Raw genomic sequence first — 27481 nt, forward strand, 5'->3', positions numbered from 1 at the left:
TGCTATGGCTTGAACTTTAAAATGTCAATTCTGTTAAAACCTCAACATTTAAAATTTAATTTCACAGAAACATGTAACTACTGAAAAATTTGGAAAATTTTCTTTAATAAAAGTTTGTTTAAAAAATGCATATGTGTTGTTATTTAATTGGGATATAATATGGTCTTGTATACGCGACAGTCCTACATCCGAAATCATCGGGACTTCGACAGTCGCAGCTTTCAGATCATCAGTTCCAGTCAAATAAGATGACATATAGAAATTATAACATTAAAAATGTGAAATAATTGTTTACGAAGCAACTTGTGACATTACAGAGTTAAAATTTACAACAAAAAAACTCTCAATATTTATTTTACTTATTTATTTTTTAAATTTCTTTGAATGTAAGATGTTTAAGGTGTTTCCTTCTTCTGTGGTAATAGTTTCTGTCTCTCTCTCTCTTTTTTTTACAGTTAGACACTTGTTCAGTTACAAAGTTTCATTGTTCAAATCTTATAATTTGCTTGTCTGAAAATTCCCACTAAACTATCAATCGAATTTTTTTTATTCTCAAAAATATCTTTGCCGCTATCCGCAGCGGTATTTTATAAATTTAAAACCCCGCTACAGATTTTATAAATCGATCAGTTTAAGGCACCTCGAAGCCATTTCTGGTCCCCGAACTGTTAGTAATAACTATGGCAACGACATTAAGTGGTCAGAAGTTAAGAGGTAAGAAAATTTCTTCTAAAGCAAGCATCTACACTAGAAAGGAACGAATTTTTTTCTTTTTTAAGATGAACTAAATCATCAAAATAAATAAGCAATAATTGTTCTTTCCGACAAGAGCTCAGTTAGTTAAATTCTTATAGTGTTAATGTTTGAAAGATGTCTTTAAAAAGCAACTATCAAACACGGAAAAATTTTTACTTTTACGACAGTTTTTAATTTAAAAACAGATGTTACAGGAAGCTTTTTGAATACACGCAGTGTGTGCATTTGGGAGGGGGAGGTAGAAGCGGGATTTCATTTTTGAGTATCAACCTATTAGTAGGTGCGATGAAAGAAAAGCAGATTTCCCCGTCGGGTATACTTTCCAATCTCCTGGGAATGTGAACGAAGGGGGAAGGGGGTCAGAGATGGCTAAACAGCAATCCTTTGCTTAATGAATTACGAATACCCACGATACCCCTACGCAAAGGACGTAGGGTATCTGAATAAACAAAATTTAGGAATGGTCTTGGGAGAAAATACATGCTGGCGGAAGACAGCAATAAATCAGGTACTGTAAGTCTTATAAAGATAGTTTGATGTCGCCGTAAACTGTTATCGTCCAAATGTTTCCAGAAAGAGAAGACGTGAAAATCAGGAAGAAAATAATTAAACACAATGCAAGAAAACAGTGATTCAGTTTTCTGTTGAAAGCCTCACAAAGCTTTACATTTACATATCTGCATTCTACTAGTCGTATTTATTTCTAACAAAATCAGAGAACTCATTCTACAATTTCAAGTAAGTCTTGTTAAACCTTTTAAATTATTTAACCTTTCATTAAAACAAAAAATAAAAGTGCTAAAGCTATTTCTGACATGATTTTAAGTAAGCTGATGCCCTTGATATAATGGACTGCAGCGGTCAAACATATGATAATGCTGCTGTCATGGCCGGAAAGCATACAGGAGTGCAATAAAGACTCAAAGACATAAATCCTAATGCTGAATTTGTACCTTGCTCAAACCATTCGCTAAACCTGGTTTGTTTACGTGCTGCTTCAATCGGAACCAATTCTGTAACTTTCTTCGGCACTTTAGAACGTTGTTATGAATTCTTTTCCATGTCAACACACCGATGGGACATTCTAATTGCTGCTACAGGTAAGATATTAAAAAGAATTCAGGATGAACGGTGGAGCGCAAGAGCTGAAGCAGTAGATATGGCATGGAACCACTATAAGCTTATTTTGACTGTTCTAAAAAAATTGACAGAGCCAAGCGAAAACTTAAGCACACGAACAGACTCAAAAACTTTGCTAGTCGCAATGGAATCATTTTCTTTTTAGTGTTTTTTGGGCCTCTGGAAACCTGTATTGCATGAGGTGAATGATGCCCAAATTTATTTACAAACGCAGGGATTCAACGTGCATCAGTGTTAAAAAAAATAAGTGATTTGCAGGCACTGCTCAAAGAGAAACGAAATGAATTGGTAGAGGGTGCAATGAATTATGCCAAAACTCATTTTAATGGAACCCCCCAGACGAATAAGGAGGAAGCAAATTATTGACGACGGAAGTAAAGATGCAGCTTTGTCCCACGAAAACGAGTTGAGAAGAAAATTGTTTTCATCGCTGGATAAGGTAACTGCAGAAATTCATGAGAGGTTTCAACAGTTATGGAATTTCTCGAACAAATTTGCTTTTCTTATTGGATGTTGAAGACCAGGATTTCAATTTAGAACCCGTGTCTCATGACATTGACAAAAAAAGTTCAAGTTCGAACGCGTCCGGCTAAAGACTTGTTGACGCTACGGGCAATAAAAATGAATTAATGAATTCAAACCCGCTTGATGTGTTAAAGTTTATTGTGCAATTTAAACTGGAAGTTTCCTTGCCTAGTATAATAATATTGCTTCGAATATTCCTCACAACGTCAGATTGGAGGAATATCTCAACATAATTTCTTTTTCGTACTGTAGACGCATAAAAATATACCTAAAAAACCTAAAAGATCACTTACCTAGAAAACGAATCGCTGAAGAAATGTGGAATAATTAAAAATTTGGAGATAGTTTTCAAGCTCAGGTAATCAATGATATTTCCAGTCATTGTTTCGTTAGACAGACAGACAGACAAAGTAGACAGATGTCTTTTGTTGCACCCGCTAAGTCTTTCTGCACCGATGGGCGAAAAATCAAGCATAGGTGCGAAGGAAAGGTATATAGAAAGGGGGGCAATTTCGTATTTCAGAGGAGAGTAAAAAGGAACTTCGTATATTTTATACGAGTTCGAAAGGCCAGGAAGAAAAGATGGGACAAAATAAAGTAAAAAATAAATGGCCCAAAAGTAATGGAGAGGAAAAAAAATTTATTTATAAAAAAAAGGGCCTATAGAAAGAAAAGGAAAGGAAGTAAGAGAATTTTGTTAAAAAAAAAAAAAAAAAAAAAAAAAAAACACGATTGTGTTCATGAGTGTTGTCAAAGTTGTTATCATTTACATTAAATACAGTCTTCCAGGTGTGTGTAATGAGTGTGTTTTGTAAAGCTGAATAGAGGTAAAGATGGGGAAAATTAATAAATTTTGGGGGTCCAGTCACATAACAGTATAAGTCAAGTTTAGAAGCTAACTTTTGCTATAACAGGGAAACTAAAATTTATAATTTTTAAAATTTAAACTTTTATTTTTTTACATGGAAACCAATATTAGCCTCTACCTTGAGACACAGTAACAGAAGACACATAAGATCAAGATACATATAATATCATGCAAAGTTATACATTAAACTAAGTAACATCATCTATTGCGGTTTCCAACATATTTATATATTCAGAAAACACCATCAGATAAAATCATAAATCCAAAACAAAGCGAGAACATATCAGCAAAAATAAATAAGTAAATAAATTACGGAGTTTTTTTATTATTATTATTAATTAATTTTTTTTAAAAAAATAAGCATTTTATTTATTTATTAAGTTAATGGTCATAATTTATTATATGTGTACTATTTTATCAATTTGAGGCACACTGTATTAATATATGCTTTTAATTTAAATAGATAGGAAATATAGATTAAAGGAGCAAAAACTACAACTCTGTACATTCATTGAGGGCCGAGATCGTGTTTTTAGCTCTTGAGACATTCCTCAAAGGGGCCCCAAACAAGCGCCTGGCCCCAGCCACCACCCCAAGCTCTTATTGGACAAGACTTCTGATGTCATACAGTGACGAAAAGAATTCTCTGCAGCATTTTTATGCGCCAAAAGCTTGAGCTCGAGATCATTTTAGCGCTGAAACAGGCGAAGCAATGGAATAATTTGCCATATTTGCGAAAAAATTACAAAAATAAAAAGCAGCTTCAGAAATATAGTGTTAATATACATAATATTAGAAAAAAGGTGCAATTCGATGTGCAGTCGATAACCGTTTAGCAGTATTTTGGTCATTAGACGAATATCGAAGTCATTTGAGAATAAACACTTTTTATAAGATATAAAAGTTAAGAAACAAAACAATAATACATAAAAAAACAGAATGATAACTCCAATTGATAAAGTCAAATAAACGATATTATAAGTATTTTTCGATTTAAAAGTATCTTATCACTTTATCTAATTTTTAACCATAAATGAGGAGAAATTAATGCCTAGGATTAGAAAGTAAAAAATTAATCTGACTAACGAACAATTTTGATACCAAGCAATCTCTATATGACAAGCAATAAATGAAAGGAAGGTTATTTAATTATCAAACAGTTCATTTTTATAAAGAAAGAACTAAATTTTACATTTATATCACTTTTAAAAACACTTTTCTGTAAAATAAACCGCTAATTCATGAAAACTGCGGCAGACATTATTTACACAGTAAGAGTTAAGTGCTATTTCTTGACATTACTGACGAAGCAAATCTTGTTAATGGTCTCCTTTTATATGAAATTATAAAATACATTTCTTAAATATCAGTATAGCGCTATGAATTGCATTGAATACAGATTGCTTAGCCAAACACTATTTACGCATTATAAAGTTTTATCTATTCCATTAACATGATTAAACAATTTATATAAAAAGTGCCGATATATTTTCTTATACTGTTAGGTTCGTTTTAATTGCAAATATTCTGTTACATTGCACAAATTCACATTAACACAGGAAAGAACCAAATCCAAAGTAGTTATAAGTTCCCCTTGACATAACTCAAACGAAACAGATAATGGAATCTTTTCAGCCTGACGTCATAAACGGCAACCAATAAGAACAGGGGTGGTGGCTGGGGCCAGGCGCTTGTGGCCCCGATGGGTAGGGCTAACACTACTGATAAGGGCTACTGATAAGGATAGCGTCCCTACGAGATGGTAACCAAAAAAGAACCACATGATTTAAAGCAATTACTAAGTATTTAATGCCAGAACATAATAAAATGAGCATAATAATAATAATGATCATAATAAATGAATGAATTTAAAGGTACTTTAGTGACAGATATTTGATTTAGCTTAGAGAAAAGAAGTTCTACTTATCTGAACGCTCCGTCTTAGTGATGCAAAAGATTGCAAGGAAGACAAGACCCCCCAGGTACAGGAGAACTCCCGGCTTTGAGAACGAGACAATGCAGAGGATATTCGCGAAAATTTTCTGAAATAAATGAAGATTTTCCGGAAAACACCTTTGAAAATTCTGGAGCTCTTCCAAGATCCTGCCTCCACCGTACGTGATCACAGCGCCCTCCATATAATAATTCTCATTGTTTCGTTTAAGCTAGATTTCGGTTAAACGAAGTTCGGTTAAGCGGGGTTTAGTTGTAGGAGTGTTAATTTTTTTTAAACGCTAAGTGCAATTTTTTAAGCGCATAAATTAACTCCTCGAGTCATGTTAATTTATTAATATGATAAATTTAATGGCATCAACTTCTCTGTTGATTAATGGAGCTCTGTTTAAAATAAGCAATTTAAAGTCATGTGAGCAACTGGCTTCTAATCTAACAAGTTTTGCTATTTTTTGTTAATCTTCAAAGATGGGAGAAAGCATGGTAATTTTTTGGATTTAACTGTGTGAAATAATTGTTGAAGTCATTCAGCCAGTGCAGTTTGCATGTATTATTTCCTTTTTGTAAATTAAAACGATAATGTGAGATTTTGGTGTGTTTTAATAAATAATGGTTTATGCCTTGTTTTGGTGCATATAATTTATCAGATATTATACTTGCTATAAGTATTATACGAGGTTTGTTTCTTACTCTGAACTAAGCATATAATTTAAACTTTAAATAAAAAAGTTCTGATAATTTTTCAGTACGTTCTTTGATATTTAAATGAAAAAAGTGTTAATTAGTTAATGTTGCAAATTTTTGTTTTAATGAAAACGTCTTATGGAGTGCTTATGGAAGTGTGCATTTAAGTATAGATTATTTCGGTATTAATTTATTTTTATTAAATGTATCAATAACAAATGGAGTAATCTGAATGAATTTTCTTTTCAAAATATAATGTAGACTAATAAGATCTTGGTGGTCATAATCTTTAGTTATGATATTTTTATAAAAAAACTTCTGTATCTTCAAACTGGTATGTGCTGTATGACATTTCACACCGTACTACTATATCAAGGAATGGCATTCATTTCTGCAGCAATAAAATGATAGCCAGGTAATATTTCAGTATTTCTCAGTGATTGTTTGAAAGATTAGGAGTCAACTAATTAATTGCTTTGATGAGGCACACCTGACAATTTTTGCAAAATACGTAGAGAAATCCAACAGGAGCATGCTTTCAAAGTTTGGTAATTTGGGGCACAGACATATTTACTTCGTTGAAAGCATATTTTATGTAGTGGAAGCAGATTTTTTTCTGTCACATTGAAAAGATGTCATCTTATTCATAAGCTTCATTTTATATTCCAAAATGACTGCAATAAAAAATTATGCATGCCAGTTCAAGAAATTTGATCTTGCACAAGGCTGTACATGTTTATGATGTCATTATGACCTCAAAATCATATTTAAAGTAATTACTTAGTAAATATAAAAGTTAAAAATAGGAAACCTGATCTAAAATAAAGGTCATAGACCTTGATGACAATTACTAAAGAAATGAACAGAAAATTAATCATGGTTTAAGAGGAGCATTCTATTTTATGGAGGTGAAGTGAAATAGATCCCATGCCTTTGCTCACAGATTAAAGAGTTAATTAATATGTAAAAAATTTGTGCTGATTTTAAGATGACATATGTAAACAAGGAATGTTTGGATTAATGCTGCAGTTATAAATGCCACTGCAGCAAGTTTGTCTTGATCAGATTCCATGAATGTAAAGATTTTTTTTTATGTAGAAAACTAAAAGAAATTTAGATGTAGAAAACTAAAAGAATCTGTATATGACAGAAAATGTTTTTATAAGCTTGGAACCACCACTGGCTAAGAAGCCAAAGCTATGAATTTCTTCTGACTCAACAGGCTGACTGTATCATTCCATTTTTGATGCTTTTCTGTATTGTAAGTATTAGAAGTCGAGTTTCTTTTGGTTAATCCTCGGTGAAAGCATCCATCATAAAGCATATAGTACTCGCATGCTTTGACATAATGAGTAACTCCAATCTATTCTTTTTGAAATACTGCAGTTTAATAATGCAAATCTTGTGGTATTGGAAATAATTATGAAATTGCAGGTTTATTGGATAGTTGATCTAGCAGAATTGCATTTATGAAATCTTTACATGCCATGAATTCATATTTATAATTTCTTATTTTAGTATTTATTATAATAATGCGAGTTATTAGTTTAGTATCTATGTTTGTATTTGTTAGTTTATCATTAGTTTAAACCAAATATGATTTTACATTGTAATTACTTTTAAAAACTATTCATAATTCTGATTATATTCATGCAATCCTTTTATATTTTCTATTATGATTCTAAACTTCCATTACAAAAAATATTTTTTTCTTATGCTTGAAATGATAAGTAGCTTGTTTATAATTAATGAACGAACAAAATATTTAGTGATTCGGTGTAATACATTTTTGTCCAGTTAAGCTAGTGAATATTATGCATTAAAACCATGATAAAAATAAATACCTTAGATTTTCAAGTTGAATTATCTCTTTATATGTATAATTGTCTTTTTATTTACCATAGAGTAAAAAATTCTTTTTATGTGTGGCAAGAGTGGGGTGGGGTGTATATTGAAAAGAATAAGCTCTTGTTGATTCAACCATATTTTATTACCTAGTTTCCTTCTGCTGATGCCGTAAGTTTTGTGTGTGGTAACCCAGGAAAAATAAGGGAAGCTGAATCAATAATGAAGGACAGTTACATAAAGGTAAGACTATGTTAAAATAATATTTAAGGCCAGAAGGTTTCAGCAAAATAGCTTCAGAATTTTTGTCTTCAGTTTGTTAATGAAATGTGTGTGACATATAGCCTGATTATTATTATTATTATTATTTTTAAATCAAAGATTTTAGGTGATTACATAGTGAGGAATTTCTAAATATTAAATATCTTGACTCTTTTTTTTTTTTTTTTTTTTTTTTTTTTTGGCTGCTGTTTATATTTTAAATTCTGTCCAAATTTTTAAATACTTTCTGATTAGCTGCATTTCCACTAAAAGTGGGCCAACTCATTGGTAACTTTGTGATTGGCAAAAATTTTTGTTTGATTATCCAATGGCTCATGAATACTGTTCTCTTCCTAAATAATAATATAAAGAATCATTTATACTTATGTATTATCCTGTTGACCAGCCAAGTAATACAATTTAGCGTTAATTCTGAATGATCATGTCCTTTAGAATTTCGTAGTAACAATTGCTGACCGTTACCGAAATTTCTGCCAACGGTTAGTGGGATAATATGTAAGAACCAAAGCAATTTTATAAGAAGTTAGAAATTTAATGAGAAAAAAATTATGCAACCAGTATTTATATTTTGATACTTAATGCATTGCTACAATAACCTCAGCAGAAATTGCTAAATTCTGGCAACTTTTTGCATAACAGTTATGTAGTTTGGCAAAGTAAGTTGCCATTTTTGTATGTGTTCTTTTTGTTGTTTTCCAATTTCCAATGGCTTTTAGACAAAATGTGATATTTTTTATATTGAATTAAATTTTGAAATATGTAGGAGTGTGGTTTATGTAGTGCAGTGAAAAAATTGTAGTACAATTTCTGTGGGAATTTAGTATTTTGCTGCACAATACCTAAAGAGAACTACTGCTTTCAATTTATTCTTAGTACAATTACCATGAAATTTCCACCAGAACAAAAGAAATAAAAACAAATTTGATTTTCAGGATAAATATCTAATTGAAAAGGGAAATATGTATGTAACAATTTTTTTGCAGCTGCGAGTTATCTTTTTTTTTTTTTCCCTATTAAAATTTTATCAGTGGTTCTGCTAATACCAGTATATATTTACAGCTACATATTAATGATGTGTATTTTTACAGCTGCTTCATACTGAATGATCAAAGATGGTTAAACATAAAGCATGTTTGCAAACATGTGTGGGTTGCCTGTTGTTATATATATACTTGAAGATATGTCAAAGATCTAGCAGTTGTACTAAAAATTGAAACTGGGATGTGATCATCATCAGAAAGCACCACATTTTATTTTTTAAAGTAGCATTCTGCATAGTTTTATTGTAGATATTTAATATTTTTCATGTTTTTTAAAGTGAGATGATTTAACTTTTTAGGTCTTTATGAACTAGTGAAATTCTTTGCAGAAGCAGTAAAGTAGATCTCAGTATTTTGAAATACAAATCAATTCTAAACTTTCTGTACAAAATGTAGGATAGTGATTGCTGAAACTAAACACTTTTATTAATAAATGTATCTCTGTAAATTTCACTGTGTGATGCTGGAGTATGCTGAAGTTAGGCATTATAATTAGCTCCTTTCTTTAGACTTTTTTCATAACATAAATTTTGCACATATAGTGTATGAAGCATTTTCTGAATATTTGGATTACTAACATTTATTGAGCCATACTTGACTATGAATAAATTGTTGTAACAATGTACAGTCAAAAGTCGTTAATTCGGACACCCATAATCCAGACCTCAAAGCTACAAACTTTCTGCGCATGCGTCGCATTGACGCATGTGCATAGGCATTTATGTGTGCGCGCGTAGGACCTTTACCGCTGCGAATATGCGTGTGCGCGTGCGCATAAAACGTTTACGCATGTGCGTTTAATGTATAACGGACGGTAAAAGCTAAGCTAAAATGATCTAAATCAGTTAATGTTACAGATTGCGTTGTTCCTTAATCTTCTAATTGGATCCGGCTTATTATTTTTTGCTGTTAGAGAATTTTATAAAAATAAGCTTGAACTTTCGATTATACCAAATAGAATTTCCGATATATATTATGGGTACTTACGTATTATCGCAACCAGGTTTGCGCGATTTGTAAGTTTGAGTAAAAAAGTATGAATAGAAAGAAAATGTACATTTATTAATTACAGATAATTTTTAATACAGTTTTTATATTATTTTGTTTTAAAATATAAAATAGCAATTAAACCCTTCCGGTTTCGAATTTGAATAAGTTGCAGAATTATTTTTTCGGCGGAAATCTTTTGGCTATTGCTTTTAGCACTCATTGAAAACCGTATTCGCCATAACCATGTACACGTCGACTTATTTTTACTTAAAAAAACATCTCAGAATTGCACAAAAATGGCATTGCGCACACTCTTGACTTTATCCATGTACACTGTTATTTTGCATGTGGAGATTAACAAAATTTTCCTGCATTTTCGTGCAAATTTTTGTAATTTATGAGAAAATAGCAGTGTACATGGATAAAGTCAAGAGGGTGCGCAATGCCATTTTTGTGCAATTCTGGGATTTTTTTTAAGTAAAAATAAGTCGACGTGTACATGGTTATGGCGAGTACGGTTTTCAATGAGTGCTAAAAGGAATAGTGAAAAGATTTCCGCCGAAAAAATAATTCTGCAACTTATTCAAACTTGAAACCGGAAGGGTTTAATTGCTAATAAATTACAAAAATTTGCATGAAAATGCAGGAAAATTTTGTGTATCTCCACATGCTCTTTTTACAAAACTACGTATAACACGTAGGGTTGTCGTAAGTAGGGTCGCCAAATTTGGCAATTTATGCGAATTTTGGCCTGGTTGTGTTAATACGTAAGTACCATATTTGCTAATATGTAAAGGATCTAAAGCGAAAATATGTTTCGAAATCCGAAATCTGTTTATCAATTTCACGCTGCTCGGCTGGGGGAATGCTGCGGCACGCAATGAATTGGAAGTTGATTTGTCAGCACTATCCTCATCTTCAGGGCAGATGTTTTTATTTTATTTGGCTTATAATACCTTACTAAATGTAGTATTTCATCTCGATGTACTCCGTCTTTGATATGATTTAAAACAAGTTCCTCGTCATTATAATTCGCTTCCGATAGTGAAGAAAGTGACAAAGGTTATTGAAAATGAAAAAATTTCGATTGACAAATTAGTCTGTATTTTCGACACATTATACGACTTGAACAGCGGAATTTTGTAACTAAAGAAGAAATTATGTCTGTTTAATAGAATTAAAGAGAAAGTATTATCACATGAAACGAAGCAACTTAAACAACTTACGTTGAAAGAAATGTTTAATAAAGTAAACAAATAAATATTAAGCTTTTCCTTTTTGTAAATTTTGATACCCTTTAGATCATAATTGTTCTTTATTTCATAAATTACGGTTTTATATTTTTAATTTTGTAATTTCTGCATGCCATCTTACCAGATTTAAACTGATGATCTATAATCCGGAATCGCCGAGGTCCCGAGTCCGGATTAACGACTTTTGACTGTACTAGATATAATTTTTCAAGTGATATAATCTGACCCCCCTTCCTCCAAACATTATTATATTTATGCTAGGAACTACATAAAATTAGTTGGTTCCATGTAAATATATGAATACTGTAAACTACTGTAAGCAAAAATGTTTGAAACTTATGTAGTTTCCTCATCAACTGTGGAAACTGGCAGAGAACTAGTTAAACTTGTGCCAGCTAATCTGATAGAAGTTTGAAAGAATACATCACTCTTTATTTGATTAGGTAATCAACAGATATAAGTTATGGATAGAGCATATAAAATCTTGGTTCTTATGATTAACGGGTACCGCTTGGCGAAAATTGGCAATTTTTGGCAATACATGGATACCAAGTTTGTGCAATTCTTTGACTTGTTATTTTGGCAAAAAATCGCTGCTACATAAAGACAAAATAGCAAGTCAAAGACTTGCACAAACTCAGTATCCAGTACACATTGACCTATTTTCACTTAAAAAAATCACAGAATTTCACAAACTAGGCATTGTGCACTCCTTTCCTTGATTTTATCCATGTACACATTGACCTATTTTCACTTAACCCTCTCTCTGACTGCTCAATTTGTGGACCGAAATCGCTTCAAAAATTGTGGAATTTTTTTTTTCATATTTTAAATCTATATATATTGAAAAATTGAAAAATGCATTTTTCCTTTCTAGAAAATATTTTTTTATATAGATTTTTATCATGAGAACCTAAGTTGCCAGAAAAACAAATTTCAGATGATATCACCAAAAAAAATTTTTCTTTAAAATAAATTTCAGTCGAATTACAGTTAATTTCTATTTATTACATTATATAAAATTTAAGTATTCCAGAGCGTCACTCTTGGTATTTTGACTAATGCTCATTATTTTGTCCGTAATGAAGTGCTACATAACGATCTCAAAATTTTACCCCTTGATGCCTTTTTTTCGGCAAAATTCGGCCAAGTTTTTCAATAGATTATCTCAGATTGAAAACCCAGTCCTGCATTCACTTCCTGCATATGACCCAGCAAAACCTAGCTCTGCTAAGCGACCTAGGAGCGTTCTAGATAGAACATTTAGCATCTTTCCTAGCGGAGTCCAAGCGGAGGTGTTTGCTTGACTAGGAATTCTTTCTAAATTAAATTACAACTAGCACTTCACGGGCCTAACCCGGCGATCCTTAAATATTTCTAATCACCCACCGGACCTAATCCGGCCTCATTCAACCGGCATATTTATCCGTGCTGCTAACTATATTATGCTCCTCCATTCGCCAAGACCTCACCTTTTCACAAGTCACAGTCCAGACAATTAGGATTTAAATCTATAATGGGAAAATAGCTTAAAGTTTTAATTTTAACTTCCTTAATTAATTTATTAAAGCCCAACTTAATAATTTAAATTTAACTTAACTCATGAAAATTTTTACTTAATACTGCACCTTAAAATATTTTCTTTTCATTAATTTTTACTATTTTTACTTCCAACATAAACTATTTTAGCTTAAAGCTCAGCCATTTAATCTTTAATAATTTCTGTATGCCATCTTACCAGATTTAAACTGAGGATCTATAATCCGGAATCGCGAAAGTCCCGACGAGTCCGGATTAACGACTTCTGACTGTATAACCTAACTTTCAGAATTTCTAGAATGGGGTCACAATCACCCCTGCAGAGCTTAATTCATAACTCTTTTACATATATGTAAGATTTAACCCTCTAAGCACCATGACCGGCTTTATTCGGTCACGAGATTTTTTTTTGTCACTTGCTATATACAGTACAAAGTCTGAAATCCGGACTCATCGGGACTTCGGCGATTCCGAATTTGGGATTTTTCCAGATATTAGATCATCAGTTTAAATCTAGTACGATGACATGTAGGAATTATAAAATGAAAAAAATGAAATCATGATTTATGAAATAATAAAGTATTTATGATTTAAAGGGTATCAAAATTTACAAAAAAAGATCAATATTTATTTGTTTGTCTTATTAAGCTTTTCTTTCAATGCAAGTTGTTTAAGTTGCTTCGTTTTTTGTGCTAATACTTTCTCTTTAATTCTGTAGACAGACATAATCTCTTGTTTAGTTACATTGCTGAAGTCCTTTAACTGCTGTTTCGAGAATTCCGACTAACTTGTCTCTGTCACTTTCTTCACTATCGGTAGCGGTATTTTCTGGATTTAGAACCATACTACATATTTTGCCATTCATTAATTGATTAAAGATTGAGAAACATTGTCATGGCAATGAAAAACTTCTTTTATATCATCTTCATTTATTACCACTTCTCCACATTTCTTTACAAAATCTGTTAATTAGAAAATTTCACCTTTGTTTTGCGATATCCAAAAACCTTTAAAATTAGCGGCTATCATCATCAAATTTAGCTATACTTCATTATACGTGTTTGGCTATGCAACATGAGCTTGGCGACTAACGACAAGTTGTTCCGTTAAATTTTATCATGCTTCTATCGTGCGCTAAGACAATTAAGCCTGAAATGTATTAGTTTAGTTATTTATTATACTTATATTTATTACTTGCACATGCTCAAGGCTTGTCTAAGTTCTGAATATTCCCACGTATACTTAAGGAAGGCCGTCGCTAGATATCTTACTGCCTGATGATATCTCTGCAGGTCCTAAATTCTGCTACCAAGTGTTTTCCTTTGTCTTCTCTAAATTCTGCCACTCATTTCTGGCTTTATGTGAATAAGAAATTAGTTATTCGTAATTCAAAGAGCAATAAATGTAATCTTTTGGCCTACGAGTATCATAAACAAAATCCATTTTTAGCATATGGAAAGAAATTTTTCCTCATCAACATTTCTTAGAAGAAATTAGTTATTTGTAATTCAAAGAGCACTAAATGTAATCTTTTGGCCTATGAGTATCATAAACAAAATCCATTTTTAGCATATGGAAATAACATCGTCAACATTTCTTAGCACATTTAAATTAACTTTCTTAGCACATTTAACTTCTTCTTTATCCTCGTCAACATTTCTTAGCACATTTAACTTAAATCATCTGTAATCATCGCCAAACATAGTGTCAACATATAAGGTTACCATACTCTTCATTATTCAATTACTAGCACAAAAAAAAAAAAAAAGTTTAGTCATCGCTATATGAGTGATTAGTCAAGTTGTCATGCGTTGATAAACATGTGGCGATGAAAGCAAAATACAATCAAAAGTCGTTAATTCGGACACCCATAATCCGGAATGATCTATAATCCGGACCTCAAAGCTACAAACTTTCTGTGCATGCGTCGTGCGACCTTTACGGCTGCGAATATGTGTGTGCGCATGCGCATAATACGTTTACGCTTGCGCGTTTAATGTATAACGGACGGTATAAGCTAAGTTAAAATTATCTAATTCAGTTAATGTTGCAGATTGCGTTGTTCCTTAATCTTCGAATTGGATCCGGCTTATTATTTTTTGCAGACTGTTAGAGCAATTTTATAAAAGTAAGCTTAAACTTTCGATTATGTCAAATAGAATTTCCAATATATATTTACTAATATGTAAAGGATCTACAAAGCGAAAGTATGTTTCGAAGTCCATTAAACAAAAAGTGGAATTGCTGCAAAAAATGAATAAAGGCATATCCTTCGTTTCCCTAACCATTCCGAAATCTGTTTATCAATTTCACGCTGCTCTGTGGCGCAGAAGGGGGGAGCAAACGCCGCGGCGCACAATGAATTGGAAGTTAATCTGTCAGCACTATCCTTATCTTCAGGGCAGATGTTTTTTTTTATTTGGTTTATAATTCCTAACTAAATGTAGTATTTCATCTCGATGTACACCGTTTTTGATATGATTTAAATCAAACTCGACGTCATTATAGTTCGCTTCTGATAAAGAAGAAAGTGAAACAGAGATTATTGAAAACGAAAAAATTTTGATTGACAAATCAGTCGGTATTCTCGACACAGCAATTATAGGACTTGAAAAGCGGAACTTTGTAACTGAAGAAGAAATTGTGTCTGTTTATAGAATTAAAGAGAAAGTATTATCACATAAAACAAAACAACATAACTTACATTGAAAGAAATGTTTAATAAAGTCAACAAATAAATATTAAGCTTTTTTTTTGTAAATTTTGATATCCTTTAGATAATAATTGTTCTTTATTTCATAAATTACGGTTTGATATTTTTAATTTTATAATTTCTGCATGCCATCTTACCAGATTTAAAGTGATGATCTATAATCCGGAATCTCCGAAGTCCCGACGAGTCCGGATTAACGACTTTTGACTGTATAATAAATAATGATTCACCAGCTTGGTGTCAGGCATATAAAATATTAGTAAATATAAATTCAAGGATGTATCTATATAGAATGTTTCAGTTTCAGATGTAAGCCAAGCAGGTAATTTGGCAGCTACAGAGCCAAGTAATTGATGATACAGATTTATGTTAAAATGATTGCTTGTTGAATAACAAGATAATTTATTTAGTGTCGAAGTGAAATTAAGAATCGGGACTCTCCAGATGTTTTATTATGTGCGGAGGGGGGGAATCAAATGCGCATGCGTAAAGACTACGAGAAAAACGTTGTTGGTGGTTTTGATGTCTGGATTTTAGATCATTCCGAATAATGGACATCAGGATTTCGGACTTTGTACTGTATTAGCTTACAAATTAAAGTAATTTGCCTTCTTACTTTCATTAATAATATAAATGCCATCTTGATGAATGCAAGTTTATGAAAATAGAGACTGAAATGGGTAAGTATACATGCTTAGCTAATAAAGGCTCTTTACATTGTGTCCGCCGAAAACGTCGCGGCAAAAACATCGCGGACGAAAATCACACAAGGAGAAAACATTGCGGTACAAAACATCGAAAATAAAGTGGTTCAAAAGCTCTACAGTTTAAAAACATCGTCATCAAAAATATCGTGGTAAAAAATAAAGTACCTACAAATCATCACATGACGATAACATTGCACACATCGTTTTCAGGTTTTTGAAAGTTGTAAATGCGTGTATGTATAAAGATCATAGAGCACAAGAAGGAAAGAAAGTTCCTTTTACTTCTTTATTTCATATATTTGAACGAACTAATAAATTTTTGCTGAAAAAATAAGGAGGAAACTTACGCATTTAAAATTTGAAAATAAGTAGAAAATTAGTACAACTTAAAAAGCTTAATAGAATTTTTAATTTATATAGTTAATTAACAAAGGTCAGTAATAAATTAAGCATTTTTTATAAAGTTATAACGAAAAATACAGTCTAGAAATGCTTAGAAAAAGGAAGATAAATAACTGCATGAGGTTACTCTATAAAAATTGCTTAGTTAATGATCAAATTATTTCCTTTCACATTTGTTAATCTAATATTTTTTTAATGAAAATTACATAGTGTTTTGTTTCCGTTTAAAGTGTCATTAACATTTTCATATATGGCGTGCAAGCAATTTTTTGGAGGCCGATTTGTTAGTTATGAACGAAAGTCAGTTACATAATCTGTCATTATGTGATTTGAAAAATGTATGTATGTGATGTTATCGTCATACCATCATTTGTAGGTACTTTATTTTTTACCACGATATTTTCGACGATGATGTTTTTAAACTGCGAAGTTTTTTAACTGCTTTATTTTTTACCACGATATTTTAGAACTGCGATGTTTTCTCCCACGATGTTTTGTACCATGATGTTTTTTCCTTACATTGTTTTCTCCGCGATGTTTTCGGATGTAATCCTTTAAATACAGGTCTTCATGATAGATCCAAACACCCGGGCTGCTCAGAGGGGTAAAGTAGGGGCAGCATGCTTTTAATGTAAAGAAAAGGAAAAAATACTTTAATGTTTGATTAAATTTTCCAATTTTTAAAAATAATATTATTATAGAGATGTTTTGGTAACTTTTAAGAAATTTATTTAATGACCTATTTATATGGTACAAAGTCCAAAATCTGTACATCCAATACCTGGAATGATCTAAAATCCAGACCACCATAAACCTCTTTTTTTGGGGGGGGGGGCATATTTTACCCATGCATATGTGATATTTTTTCATAATGAAACATGTGAAGAGTCTCAATTTATAATTTCATTTTGGCACTAAATAAAATACCTCCATACTGAAGAAAAAAAAAACATTTATTTGCATAAATCTGTATTATCAATAATTTGGCTCCATAATCACATTTTTATTTCATATATAACTCAAACTGAAACATTTTATATTGAAACATGGATTTTACATCCCTGAAGCTAACCTGGCGAATCATTATTTGTTATATTTGTTTTCATCATTCATGACTGCCAACACACAGCAGCTAGAAAAATGACTCAAGGAGAGATGTCTAAACAATTTTTTAAAAAATACTAGTACATTGTTTAAAAATAAATAATTTAAAAATATTAGTACATTGTTGGTAGCAGCAACAGCATGGCAACCTTTTATGTTGACATTATGCTTGGCGATGATTGCAGACTTCAGACTCGGACTGTGCTACAAAATGTTGAGTTGACGAGAAAGAAAAATTTAACATAAATTTCTTTTCATATGCAAAATATAGATTTTGTAAATGATACTTATAAGCCAAAAGTGAGTGCTGTGTGAATGAAGAGTAACAGATTTGTTATTCGAGTTAGAGAGCTGGTGCTGGGTGGCAAATTTAGGGGAGGTAAAATTTTTAGAAATGAGAATCGCCAAATAACAAAATTAAGGAATGGTGAAATCTTTAGAATTTAGGCAAGGCACTGCATCACAAAATTTTTAGAATTTAAAGAGACACTTGGCAGCGGAATATAGGAGCTACAGAAATTGAACCACAAAAATGGTCAGTCCCAGATACGCCTTAAAGCTTGAAGCATGTGCAGGAAATAGGCATAAGTGTAATAAATTATTAAACTATGTAATTCAGAAATTTCATCAGCGTATGATAAAAGTAATTTAGTGGAACAAAATGTCTTTAGTCTCATTATACATTCCCAAAAGTCTATAGCAGACGCTAGTTAAGCTTTATGATGATAGCCAGAAATCTGAAGCTTATCAGATATTGCAAACAAAGTGAATCTTTCCATTTAATGGGATTTATGGAGAAGTGATAATAAATGGAGATGATATAATAGAAGTTTTTCATTGCGATGACATGGCCCTAATTATCAATCAACTAATGGGTGGCAAAATATGTAGTATGACCGTTAAATCTGGAAAATATCACTACTCATAATAAAGAAAGTGACAGAGATGCTGACAGGAATGAAAAAATGTTGTCTAGCAATTTAGTAGGAATTCTGGACATGGCAGTTACAGGACTTAAACAATGAACTTTAATTGAACAAAAAATTATGTCTGTCTGTAGAATTAAAGTAAAAGTGCTAGCACAAAAAGTGAAGGAACTTGAACAACTTACATTAAAAGAAATGTTTAATAAAGTAAATAAGTACATATTGAACTTTTTTAAAATTAAATCTTGTTCTTTCAAGGTCATAGATGCTTCATTGTTTCTACTATTATAATTTCTACATGTCACCTTACTAGATTTATATTGATGATTTGATTTCCAAAGTCACCTGACAAGTTCTGAGTCCAGATCTTGGACTTTATACTGTATATTATTTTGGCATTACAGTACTGTAACAGTACAAGAATAATATTTTCTACCAAGACATTTTAAGTAAAATATATTCAGATCATAATTGCTATACTTAGTCTCAACCCAATTTTACATATTTTAATACTTTGAATTTTAACCCTTTGACTACTAACGGGACATATATGTCCCACTAAAAGTTTAAAAATTACTGTTGGGTCGAAGATTGCTAAGAATCTCCTACATGTTGGGGATCATCTTCCAATAGTTTGTAAATCAAGATGTCACTGTGCTTTGTTGTACACAAATGAACACAGAGAAAAGAACAAGTATGAGTTGCCCAATATGTAATGTTGGGTTACGCAAAGAATGCTTTACCCTGTACCATACAATGTAAAAATCGATTTCATATAATAGTTTCTCAGAATAATAGGTACTTATAGCAAGTTGATCACTACATGTGAGAATTGTGTATCCCACCATTAACTATGGCTGGGACATATGTGTCCTAGCCTTTGACTTGAAAACCTTTTGTCAAAAAAATATAGAATTCTAAATTTACCTTATTTATGACATATTTTGTTCACTTGGATAGAAAACAGGGTAACAATTTTTTTTTTTTTTTCAATTCATAGTCAAAGGGTTAAATATTTGTAAATGTTTTGTTCATAAATGCTCAAATAGTAAATAATTTTTTATTTCTTTTTAAGATTCATTATGTTAAACTGGATTTACCTGAAAACCAGGGAGATTCAGATTTTGTATCCAAATCAAAATGTAAAAGTGCCACATCAGTTGTGAAAGGACCAGTTATTGTTGAAGATACTTCTCTCTGTTTTAATGCTCTACATGGATTGCCTGGACCATATATAAAATGGTTTTATGAGAAACTTGGTTCAGAAGGTCTTCATAGACTTTTGGCTGTAAGTGTAGTTTCTGTCAGGCTGTACCTACAGATGTTATTTGTATTAAAATGATACTTGAATAAATATTTATTTATATTTCAGGGATGGGAAGATAAATCTGCATCAGCTGTGTGTACTTTAGCATTTACTGAAGGTCCGGGTAAAGAAGTATTCTTATTTTCTGGAGAAGTAAAAGGCACAATTGTACCCCCAAGAGGAGATTATGGTTTTGGGTGGGATTCCTGCTTCCAACCCGAGGGAAGTGTGAGAACATTTGCTGAAATGAGCTCAGAAGAGAAAAATGAATTCTCACATCGTCATAAGGCTTTGTTAAAATTAAAAGCTTATTTGATATCCCAAATAAGTGGGTGAATTACTCAGATTTATTTGCAGTGGAATTTGTGAATTACTCATTAAATGTAGAGTAAACAATAGTTTTATAATGTAAATATATTTATATAATAAAACTATTTTCTAGTATACTGATAGTAGCCCTTTTTAGGATCATGATTATTTCATTCATTAAGAATATACATTTTCCCAATATTCAGTTCAGCTGTTGTTAAAGTAGCTAGTATTTAATCCATTTTATCTTTGCAAGATTGTAGTCATCATCAGATTATTTTGTAGTGAATTCAAGCATAACATTTTCATAATGCTTGTCAATGAACCACATAAAACAAAATTCAGTAGATCATTTTTTAATATATTGTTAAGTTATATAGATTATTGTAGTATATCAATATAATATTGTTACGAATTTGGTATTTAAATAGCTAATGTTGATTCAGTTATAAATTAAATGGGTTTTTTTCTCGCGCAGTGCAGCGCGTGACGAATATTAAAAGAAAGCTAAGCCGGAAAATTGAAAATACAAGAGCGCGTGCATTAAATAAATAAATATCTCCTTTTGATTTCGAGAAAGTACTGGAAAATTCTAGCGCGTGATTTTTAAAATCTTATAAAAGGAGGAAAACATCTCAGTTCGCAGTCATGACTGAGAAAGTCGCAGTACAAGTAGAATTCGATGAGATATTTACGTTTTGAGCTTGTTCTTTTCAGTTCGTTGTTATGATTTTTTCTGAAGAATTTGATCAAGAATAATCAGAATTTGATTTTTGAAAAAGTTTATTTGACTGATTAATTACCTTCGGGTAGAAAATGTCCTTTTATAGGACACCACTCGATAGTTCTGATGAAGAGGACTACCGAAGCGAGCGTTCGTCCAAATCCAACAAGACCTATCCATTGAAGAAAGAGGATTTCATCCTTATGGCCAAAGAAAAGAAAAGTAAAGCGAAAAAGGCGAAAACTATGTCAGATACGGAAAGCGAACAACCAAGTAAGAAGAAAGATGTTAAACCTGGTAAGGAAAAAAGAGACATTCAAACACCGAATGGAGAAGCTACTGATGAACAGACACCAGAAGATTTATCAATGGGAAATGATGAGGACATGCCAAAATTCAAGTCATGTTCTAAAGAAGAAATCCCGGACCAGATTGCGAAATTTGGATTTGCTGTAATTTGCAATTACTTTCATAAAAGAACTAAGGGTGAGATGGATGTAGAGACATTCACGAAAAAATTTTATCCAGGGCAGATAACTGAAAGAGGAACAGACAGCAGGGAACAAGAATGGAGTTCTCGTAAGAAAACCGCGAAAGTATCAGAAAACGAAGCTCCAATGGAAGTTACGACGGAAAATCGAATTGAGCAGCTAAGTGAAGTAGAAGGTATGGAAGAAGAAGGAGGAGCCGAAAAAGAGGAAACTCCACCCCCAATAGTTTTCCAGCAAAGCGAAGTGGATTGGCCTAAAATTCATGAAATCCTTATCAATACCTGCAGTGAAGAATTCGAAGCTGATATGAAAATGAAACTACTATATGTTAATTTAAAGTCAGTAGACGATTACAGAAAAGCAACTCTGGTTTTGCAGAAAAGAAATATACCATTTCTTACTTTCCAGTTACTCAGCGAAAAACCTATTAAGGTTGTTCTTAAGGGCCTCCCATTCACGATGAAGGAAGAAATAATCCAGGCAGTTCTGGAGAGAAGGAAATTCCTGATAAGTAAAGTCAAGCAGTTTTCCAGACGAAGAGGAGACGCTATCGAGAAACTTCCGATTTTCCTGTTGGAGCTGAAGAAAACGAAGGAAGGACGTGCAATTCATGGACTCAACAATATGTTAAGTGTTAATGTCAAGATCGAGAAGTTTGCCCCGAAAAAACGCGTAATTCAATGCTATAGATGTCAAGAATATGGACATTCGCAACATCTTTGCTCAAATCCTAAGCGATGCTGAAAGTGTGGACAGCACCATAGAAGTAAAGAATGCCCTCTAAAGCCAGAAGAAAAACCTAAGTGCATCTTCTGCTCACTACCGCATGTAAGTTCATACAGGGGTTGCCCCGTGTACAAGAAGCGGTATGAAGCAAAGAAGCCAGCAGCTAAGATCCCTACGCCGGCAGATTTTCTGAAATTCATCGAAACAGAGAAAGACAGCAGTAAAACCCAGATGAAACCTCTCTACAGTGATAGAGTAAAGAAAAAATTGGAAAACCCACCCACAGAGTACAAGGATATCATAAACTGGATCCAAGATCCTAAAATAAAAAAAAAATTCTGAACAGTATGGTTGAGCACATTGAGAAGATCCGCGCTGCAAAAACCACGGCTGAGAAGTTTACTGCCGGGTTCAAAGCAGCTATGACACTGATGAGATTTGCTGAAAGTGAAGAGTAATTACCAGCTTAGAAGCATTTGAGGGAATTTCACTATGTTTACGATTTCTTTCACTTTTTTAACACACAGGTTCCCCTGTTTACAGCAGCAGAGCTCGGGGTCAGTACTTGGGTGGGTGACCACCCACGTGACCGGCCTCGACGTATCATCTTTCTTCAACTAGTGAAGATACATCACAGGTTGTACGGCGGCCATATGCTTGAACCCTCCTTCTCCAAAGTCTACTTGAGCATTATTAGCACATGTCCCTTCCTCACGTGCATTATTAGCACATGTCCCTGCTTCACCTTTGTAGGTGCGGTGTAAATCACCTTAATTTTTTAATTCTTCCCAACGCCTTAGGGCATATCTCCAACAGAGACGGTTAATGTAGCAGAGGCTACTAAATGCCGCCTAACCATTCTTTCAATTTCGATTTCAGTTCGTAGTAGTTGCTTAGTTTGTTGTTGTTTAGAAAACTGCTGTTGTTGATTATAGCAAATTCGCAGATTAGCGTTCTTTAGCTGTTTTGAATTACGTTCTATTGTACATTTGAGTAGTTAAAAGATAACTACTGTGAGATATTGTAATACTGCATGATAATTTGAGAAAATTTAAGCATTTTTGTTGTGATAATAATAAATTTTTGTTCATTTTTCATCGGACTTGTGCATTCATTTCATAACGAACCCGTACGCACGCAACAATTTTTGGTGTCAGAGGTGGGATTTGAATGCCAATCACAAGAGCGATGGAAGAGCAGTTAAGACAGCTGATATCAGCCTTTCCTGCATTTAAGGAAGAAATGAAATTGGGCCAGGAATCCGTTAAGGAAGAAATGAAATTGGGCCAGGAATCCGTTAAGGAAGAGATGAAATTACTTAAAGATGAGATGAAAGCAGGTCAGGACGAAGTGAAAAGAGAAATTACCTGCGTAATAGAAAATAAATTTGAGGCTATGGAAGGCAGAATAGACGCGGTTGAAACTAAAGTTGGACAAATAGAAGAAAGAGTTTCTTCGGTAAAAGAACAAGTAGAAGAAAGAATTTCTTCTGTAAAAGAACATATAGAAGAGAGAGTTTCTGCCGTCGAACAACAAATTGATGATAGGGTTTCTGCTGCCGTCGCCAAAGAAGTTGACAGCCTAAAGAAGTGCGTAGTGACGGCAGGAAACAATTCTGAAGGTTTCAAATTTTTATCGATGCCTGCTCGTTCCGTTCTGAAACTATCTACATATGATAGGAAGACCTCCTGGCAGGTGTATAGGACACAATTTTCTATCGTTGCGAATGGATGGGATTCTCAAGATAAGGCCTGTCATCTCGCCGCTTCTCTGAGAGCAGACGCAGCGGATATCCTGCAGACGCTTACCGAATTTGGAGCTGCGCTTCGGCGAGAAATGTTTAAAAGACTACAGCAGGCTCCAATTAAAATCTCGTCAACAGAAGCTCACCGAAACACTTCAAAAGCTCGCCACGGATGTTGAAAGGCTGTCACATCACGCCTTTTCGGAGTGCCCGACAGAAACAAGGGAAATCCTGTCCCTGCAATATTTCATCGATGGCATCCGGGACCCTGAAATACAGAAAGCACTGCGAATGGCGGATGTTAAAGATCTGAAAAGCGCTTTAGTGTATGCCATGAAATTTGAGGCAGCCCAGCAAGCCAACCGTCGAGATTAATAGATTTTAATATTGATTTTGAGGGAAAATTGATAAAGTTCTCTCTTCATCAGGAGCAAAGAAATATGCAGTGAAGGGAAAGTCACAGTTGTATTTATGCCCAAAAGGAGTAAAGCAAACAGGGGAAGGTAGCGACATCTGTCAGCAGAAATAGTAATGAAAATTAAGGTAATAGAATTTTAAAAGCAGGAAAGGTTGGAAGGACTGGATTTGAAATTAAAGTCATTAACTAAACAAGATAAAAATCTTGTCAATTTTGTCTTTTTGGACGTAAGTCAATTCTGCCTTGTGTTCCTTGATGCAAAACTTGGACATTCTTTTTAGTTTAGTGGACGTATCTCAAGATGTCAGTTTGGTTTGAGATATATATAATTATTATAATAATAATTATAGAATATATAGTTCTTCAATGATTAAAGTCAGAAATGGAATCTAAAAATTGATCCATGGATTTTATTGATAGGTAAGAAAATGATTTGAAAATTAAATGTCTGAAGAATCTGTGCAATTTTATATTTGACAGGAGGATGAAATGGAAGTGCAACAAGGTTATTAATGTTATTGCTAATAGAAAAATGTCTTATTTGATGGCAAGATGAAAATTTTTAAAGGCTTAATGAATTAAAGGCTTAATTAATAAATGAATTACCATGGAAGAAAGTTCTCATTCAATGGCAACTAATCTCAAATAATTGAGTTCGTTAGCAAGCAAAGTTTCCGAGAAACAAACTTTGAAAGTGCAAAATTCATAATAATAAAAAGAAGCCTTTTTTTTTTTTTGCTTAGCATGGGAGAGGCAAATAGAAAGGGATTTACAGTAAAAAGTAGTGCTAAAATCAGATTGATTGCAGATTATAAGAGTATCAAGGAAGGGAAGGGTATCATCAGATTCAGTTTCAAAAGTGAACTGGATGACTAAGAATACCACGAGGAGTGCAGCGTGTCCAGCTGGCTCAGATAATTTTTTTTTTTTTTTTTGCCAGTACGGCACACCACATGAAACTTATCATAACATGAGAAGCAGGTTTAGGCTGGGGGTAACCGAAACATCGCACGTGTGAGAAACGACCAGAAGGTAGCCAAAACAGAAAATAGTCAGAATAAGAATAAACTGGATAGTTGGATCATTTGAATTTATAGCAGATAAAATCTGGGATAAAGCTTCTTCATTATCACTGAAAAGTGTGAAAATGTCATTTACATAGTCAATCCAGAGATGAAAATATTATTTTTCAAATAATTTGACCTCAAAATAGTGCATATGAGGGTCAGCAAATACAGTACTGAGAGAATACACAGCTTATCCTTCAGTTTGGTGATAATATTCATTTTGGAAAACAAAGTGTTGAGTTTGACTCAGACTTTAGCAAGAGAAAATAATTCTTTAATTTCAGTATGTATGAAATGGAATTCTCGAATCCTAGATTCAAGACATTTTACTGCCTCTTTGACTAGAACATTAGTAAATAGTGATTTAACTTTTAAAGAAACCATAATGGAGCACAGGAGAGAAATATCTTTAAGTTTATCGACAACTTCAAAAGAACTTTTAACATTGTGAATATATAATTCTTCAAGAAAGTAAAGGAGATAATGTGAAAATTATGTATTTGGCCAAAGTATATGATGCCATTCCTTAAGTTGGAAACTATAGGTCGAAAGGAATTCCAGTTTTGTGGACGTTGGGAAGAGCGTAAAAAAACTAGCGGTTAGCAATAGAATGAGTGATTTTTTAAACTGAGTATTTGAGACGATTTAACAGCTGTTTTAAACTTCATGAGGCCCAGATGTCAAGCATCTTAAGGGATCGAGCAGCATGAGCCCTCATTTATCAATTTTGCGATTCCATCAATGTATATATATTTGTCCATAACAATGATCTGTCAACCTTTACAGCTTTTGAAATAAATAATGTTACGATTAAAATGATTTCATATAAGGACTTTTTCCATTTTGTTTAAATTCATGTTATGAGTAATTAACTGTATCCTTCTGAGTTTCTGAAATTTTAGAGAATTTAAAAGCTTTTTCAATAAAAGTGATTATTTGAGGAACTGAAGGTTAATATTTTAATAATTTGATCTGATCATACAAAAGATTAACACCAGAGATATTAACAAGAGGATTAGTATTTACAGTGAAAAATTAAAGAGATGGGTGGGACTGGGCAACTGGGCTGTGAGCTTCATTCATTCATTCATTACAAATTATGCCGAAATACTGCATTTGATGCAACGTGTCTGGCTCATGACAAGTACGCCCAAAGGGCACATGACATAAAAGTGTCTGGACCGAGTGATAGGAGGCAATAGGAAATGAAATAAAGAGGGGTGACCACAGGACGCCACAAGCAGAGAATCGAACTTAAAGCCCAAGACCAGGAGAGACAGCAATGTGTGGAGTGTCAGAGTTTAAAGTTGTTCATGATAGGTATGCTACGAAAAAACATGATATATTAGCAAAATACAATTTTATTACATAAGATAAATACAATAAGTGAGCATATACAATACAAAATACAAAAGAATACGAGTTATAATACGAAAATTTATGTACAATATATACAAAAAAGATGATGTTGCATGAAAGACTGATTAAGTAGGAAAATTAGTGTCCCTGGTAAGGAAGGCCGCTAATGGTCTGATTTTGATATCTTCAGGAAACATGGTGTAGTCGAAAACTTTAAAGTAATTCATGTACGAGCAATTTCTCGCCTTATCAAAAAATTTCCGATTTGCATTATGGAGGAAATTCTCGATATTCTCTATTTTTAAATCTCTATGTAGAGTTTCATTGGAAACATAAAAATGAGCATTCGTGATTTGCCTTAAAAATTTGTTTTGAGTGATCTGTAATTTCTTGATTTCATTTTTCGAATAAGTCGCCCAGGCTGGAGACGCGTAAGAAAAGATAGGCCGAATAATGGCAGTATAAATATGTCTTTCTTCGTAGGTCAAGTTTTGAATTTTTTCCGATTAATGGAATAAGATCTCTGATAGCCGCAACTGTTTTGCCTCTTACTTTTTGGATGTGGTCTTTCCATGTGAATTTATTGTTTAATACAACACCAAGGTAGGTA

The 27481-nt window shown here is 32.8% G+C and overlaps 1 protein-coding gene across 1 annotated transcript; it reads left to right on the forward strand.

Annotated features, from left to right (window-relative positions):
• The first annotated feature begins 5500 nt into the window (after positions 1-5500).
• LOC118185761 (inosine triphosphate pyrophosphatase) lies at positions 5501-20479 on the forward strand. Its single transcript, XM_035355667.2, has 4 exons — positions 5501-5725; positions 7925-8014; positions 19803-20015; positions 20100-20479. Exons 1-4 carry the CDS (start codon positions 5711-5713, stop codon positions 20367-20369), a joined length of 588 nt encoding a protein of 195 aa, XP_035211558.1. The 5' UTR covers positions 5501-5710; the 3' UTR covers positions 20370-20479.
• Positions 20480-27481: the final 7002 nt, after the last annotated feature.

The sequence above is a fragment of the Stegodyphus dumicola genome, chromosome 7, assembly GCF_044657685.1.
Source record: "Stegodyphus dumicola isolate Sdum_Otavi_A_Nest chromosome 7, ASM4465768v1".
NCBI classification, from domain to species: Eukaryota; Metazoa; Arthropoda; class Arachnida; order Araneae; family Eresidae; genus Stegodyphus; species Stegodyphus dumicola.

What these genes read in the sequence shown, in the direction of transcription:
- LOC118185761 (XM_035355667.2), top strand. An exon ending in TGAAGGACAGTTACATAAAG is followed by an intron (nt 8,015 to 19,802) that starts GTAAGACTATGT and finishes TTTCTTTTTAAG; the next exon opens with ATTCATTATGTTAAACTGGA. An exon ending in GTCTTCATAGACTTTTGGCT is followed by an intron (nt 20,016 to 20,099) that starts GTAAGTGTAGTT and finishes TTTATATTTCAG; the next exon opens with GGATGGGAAGATAAATCTGC.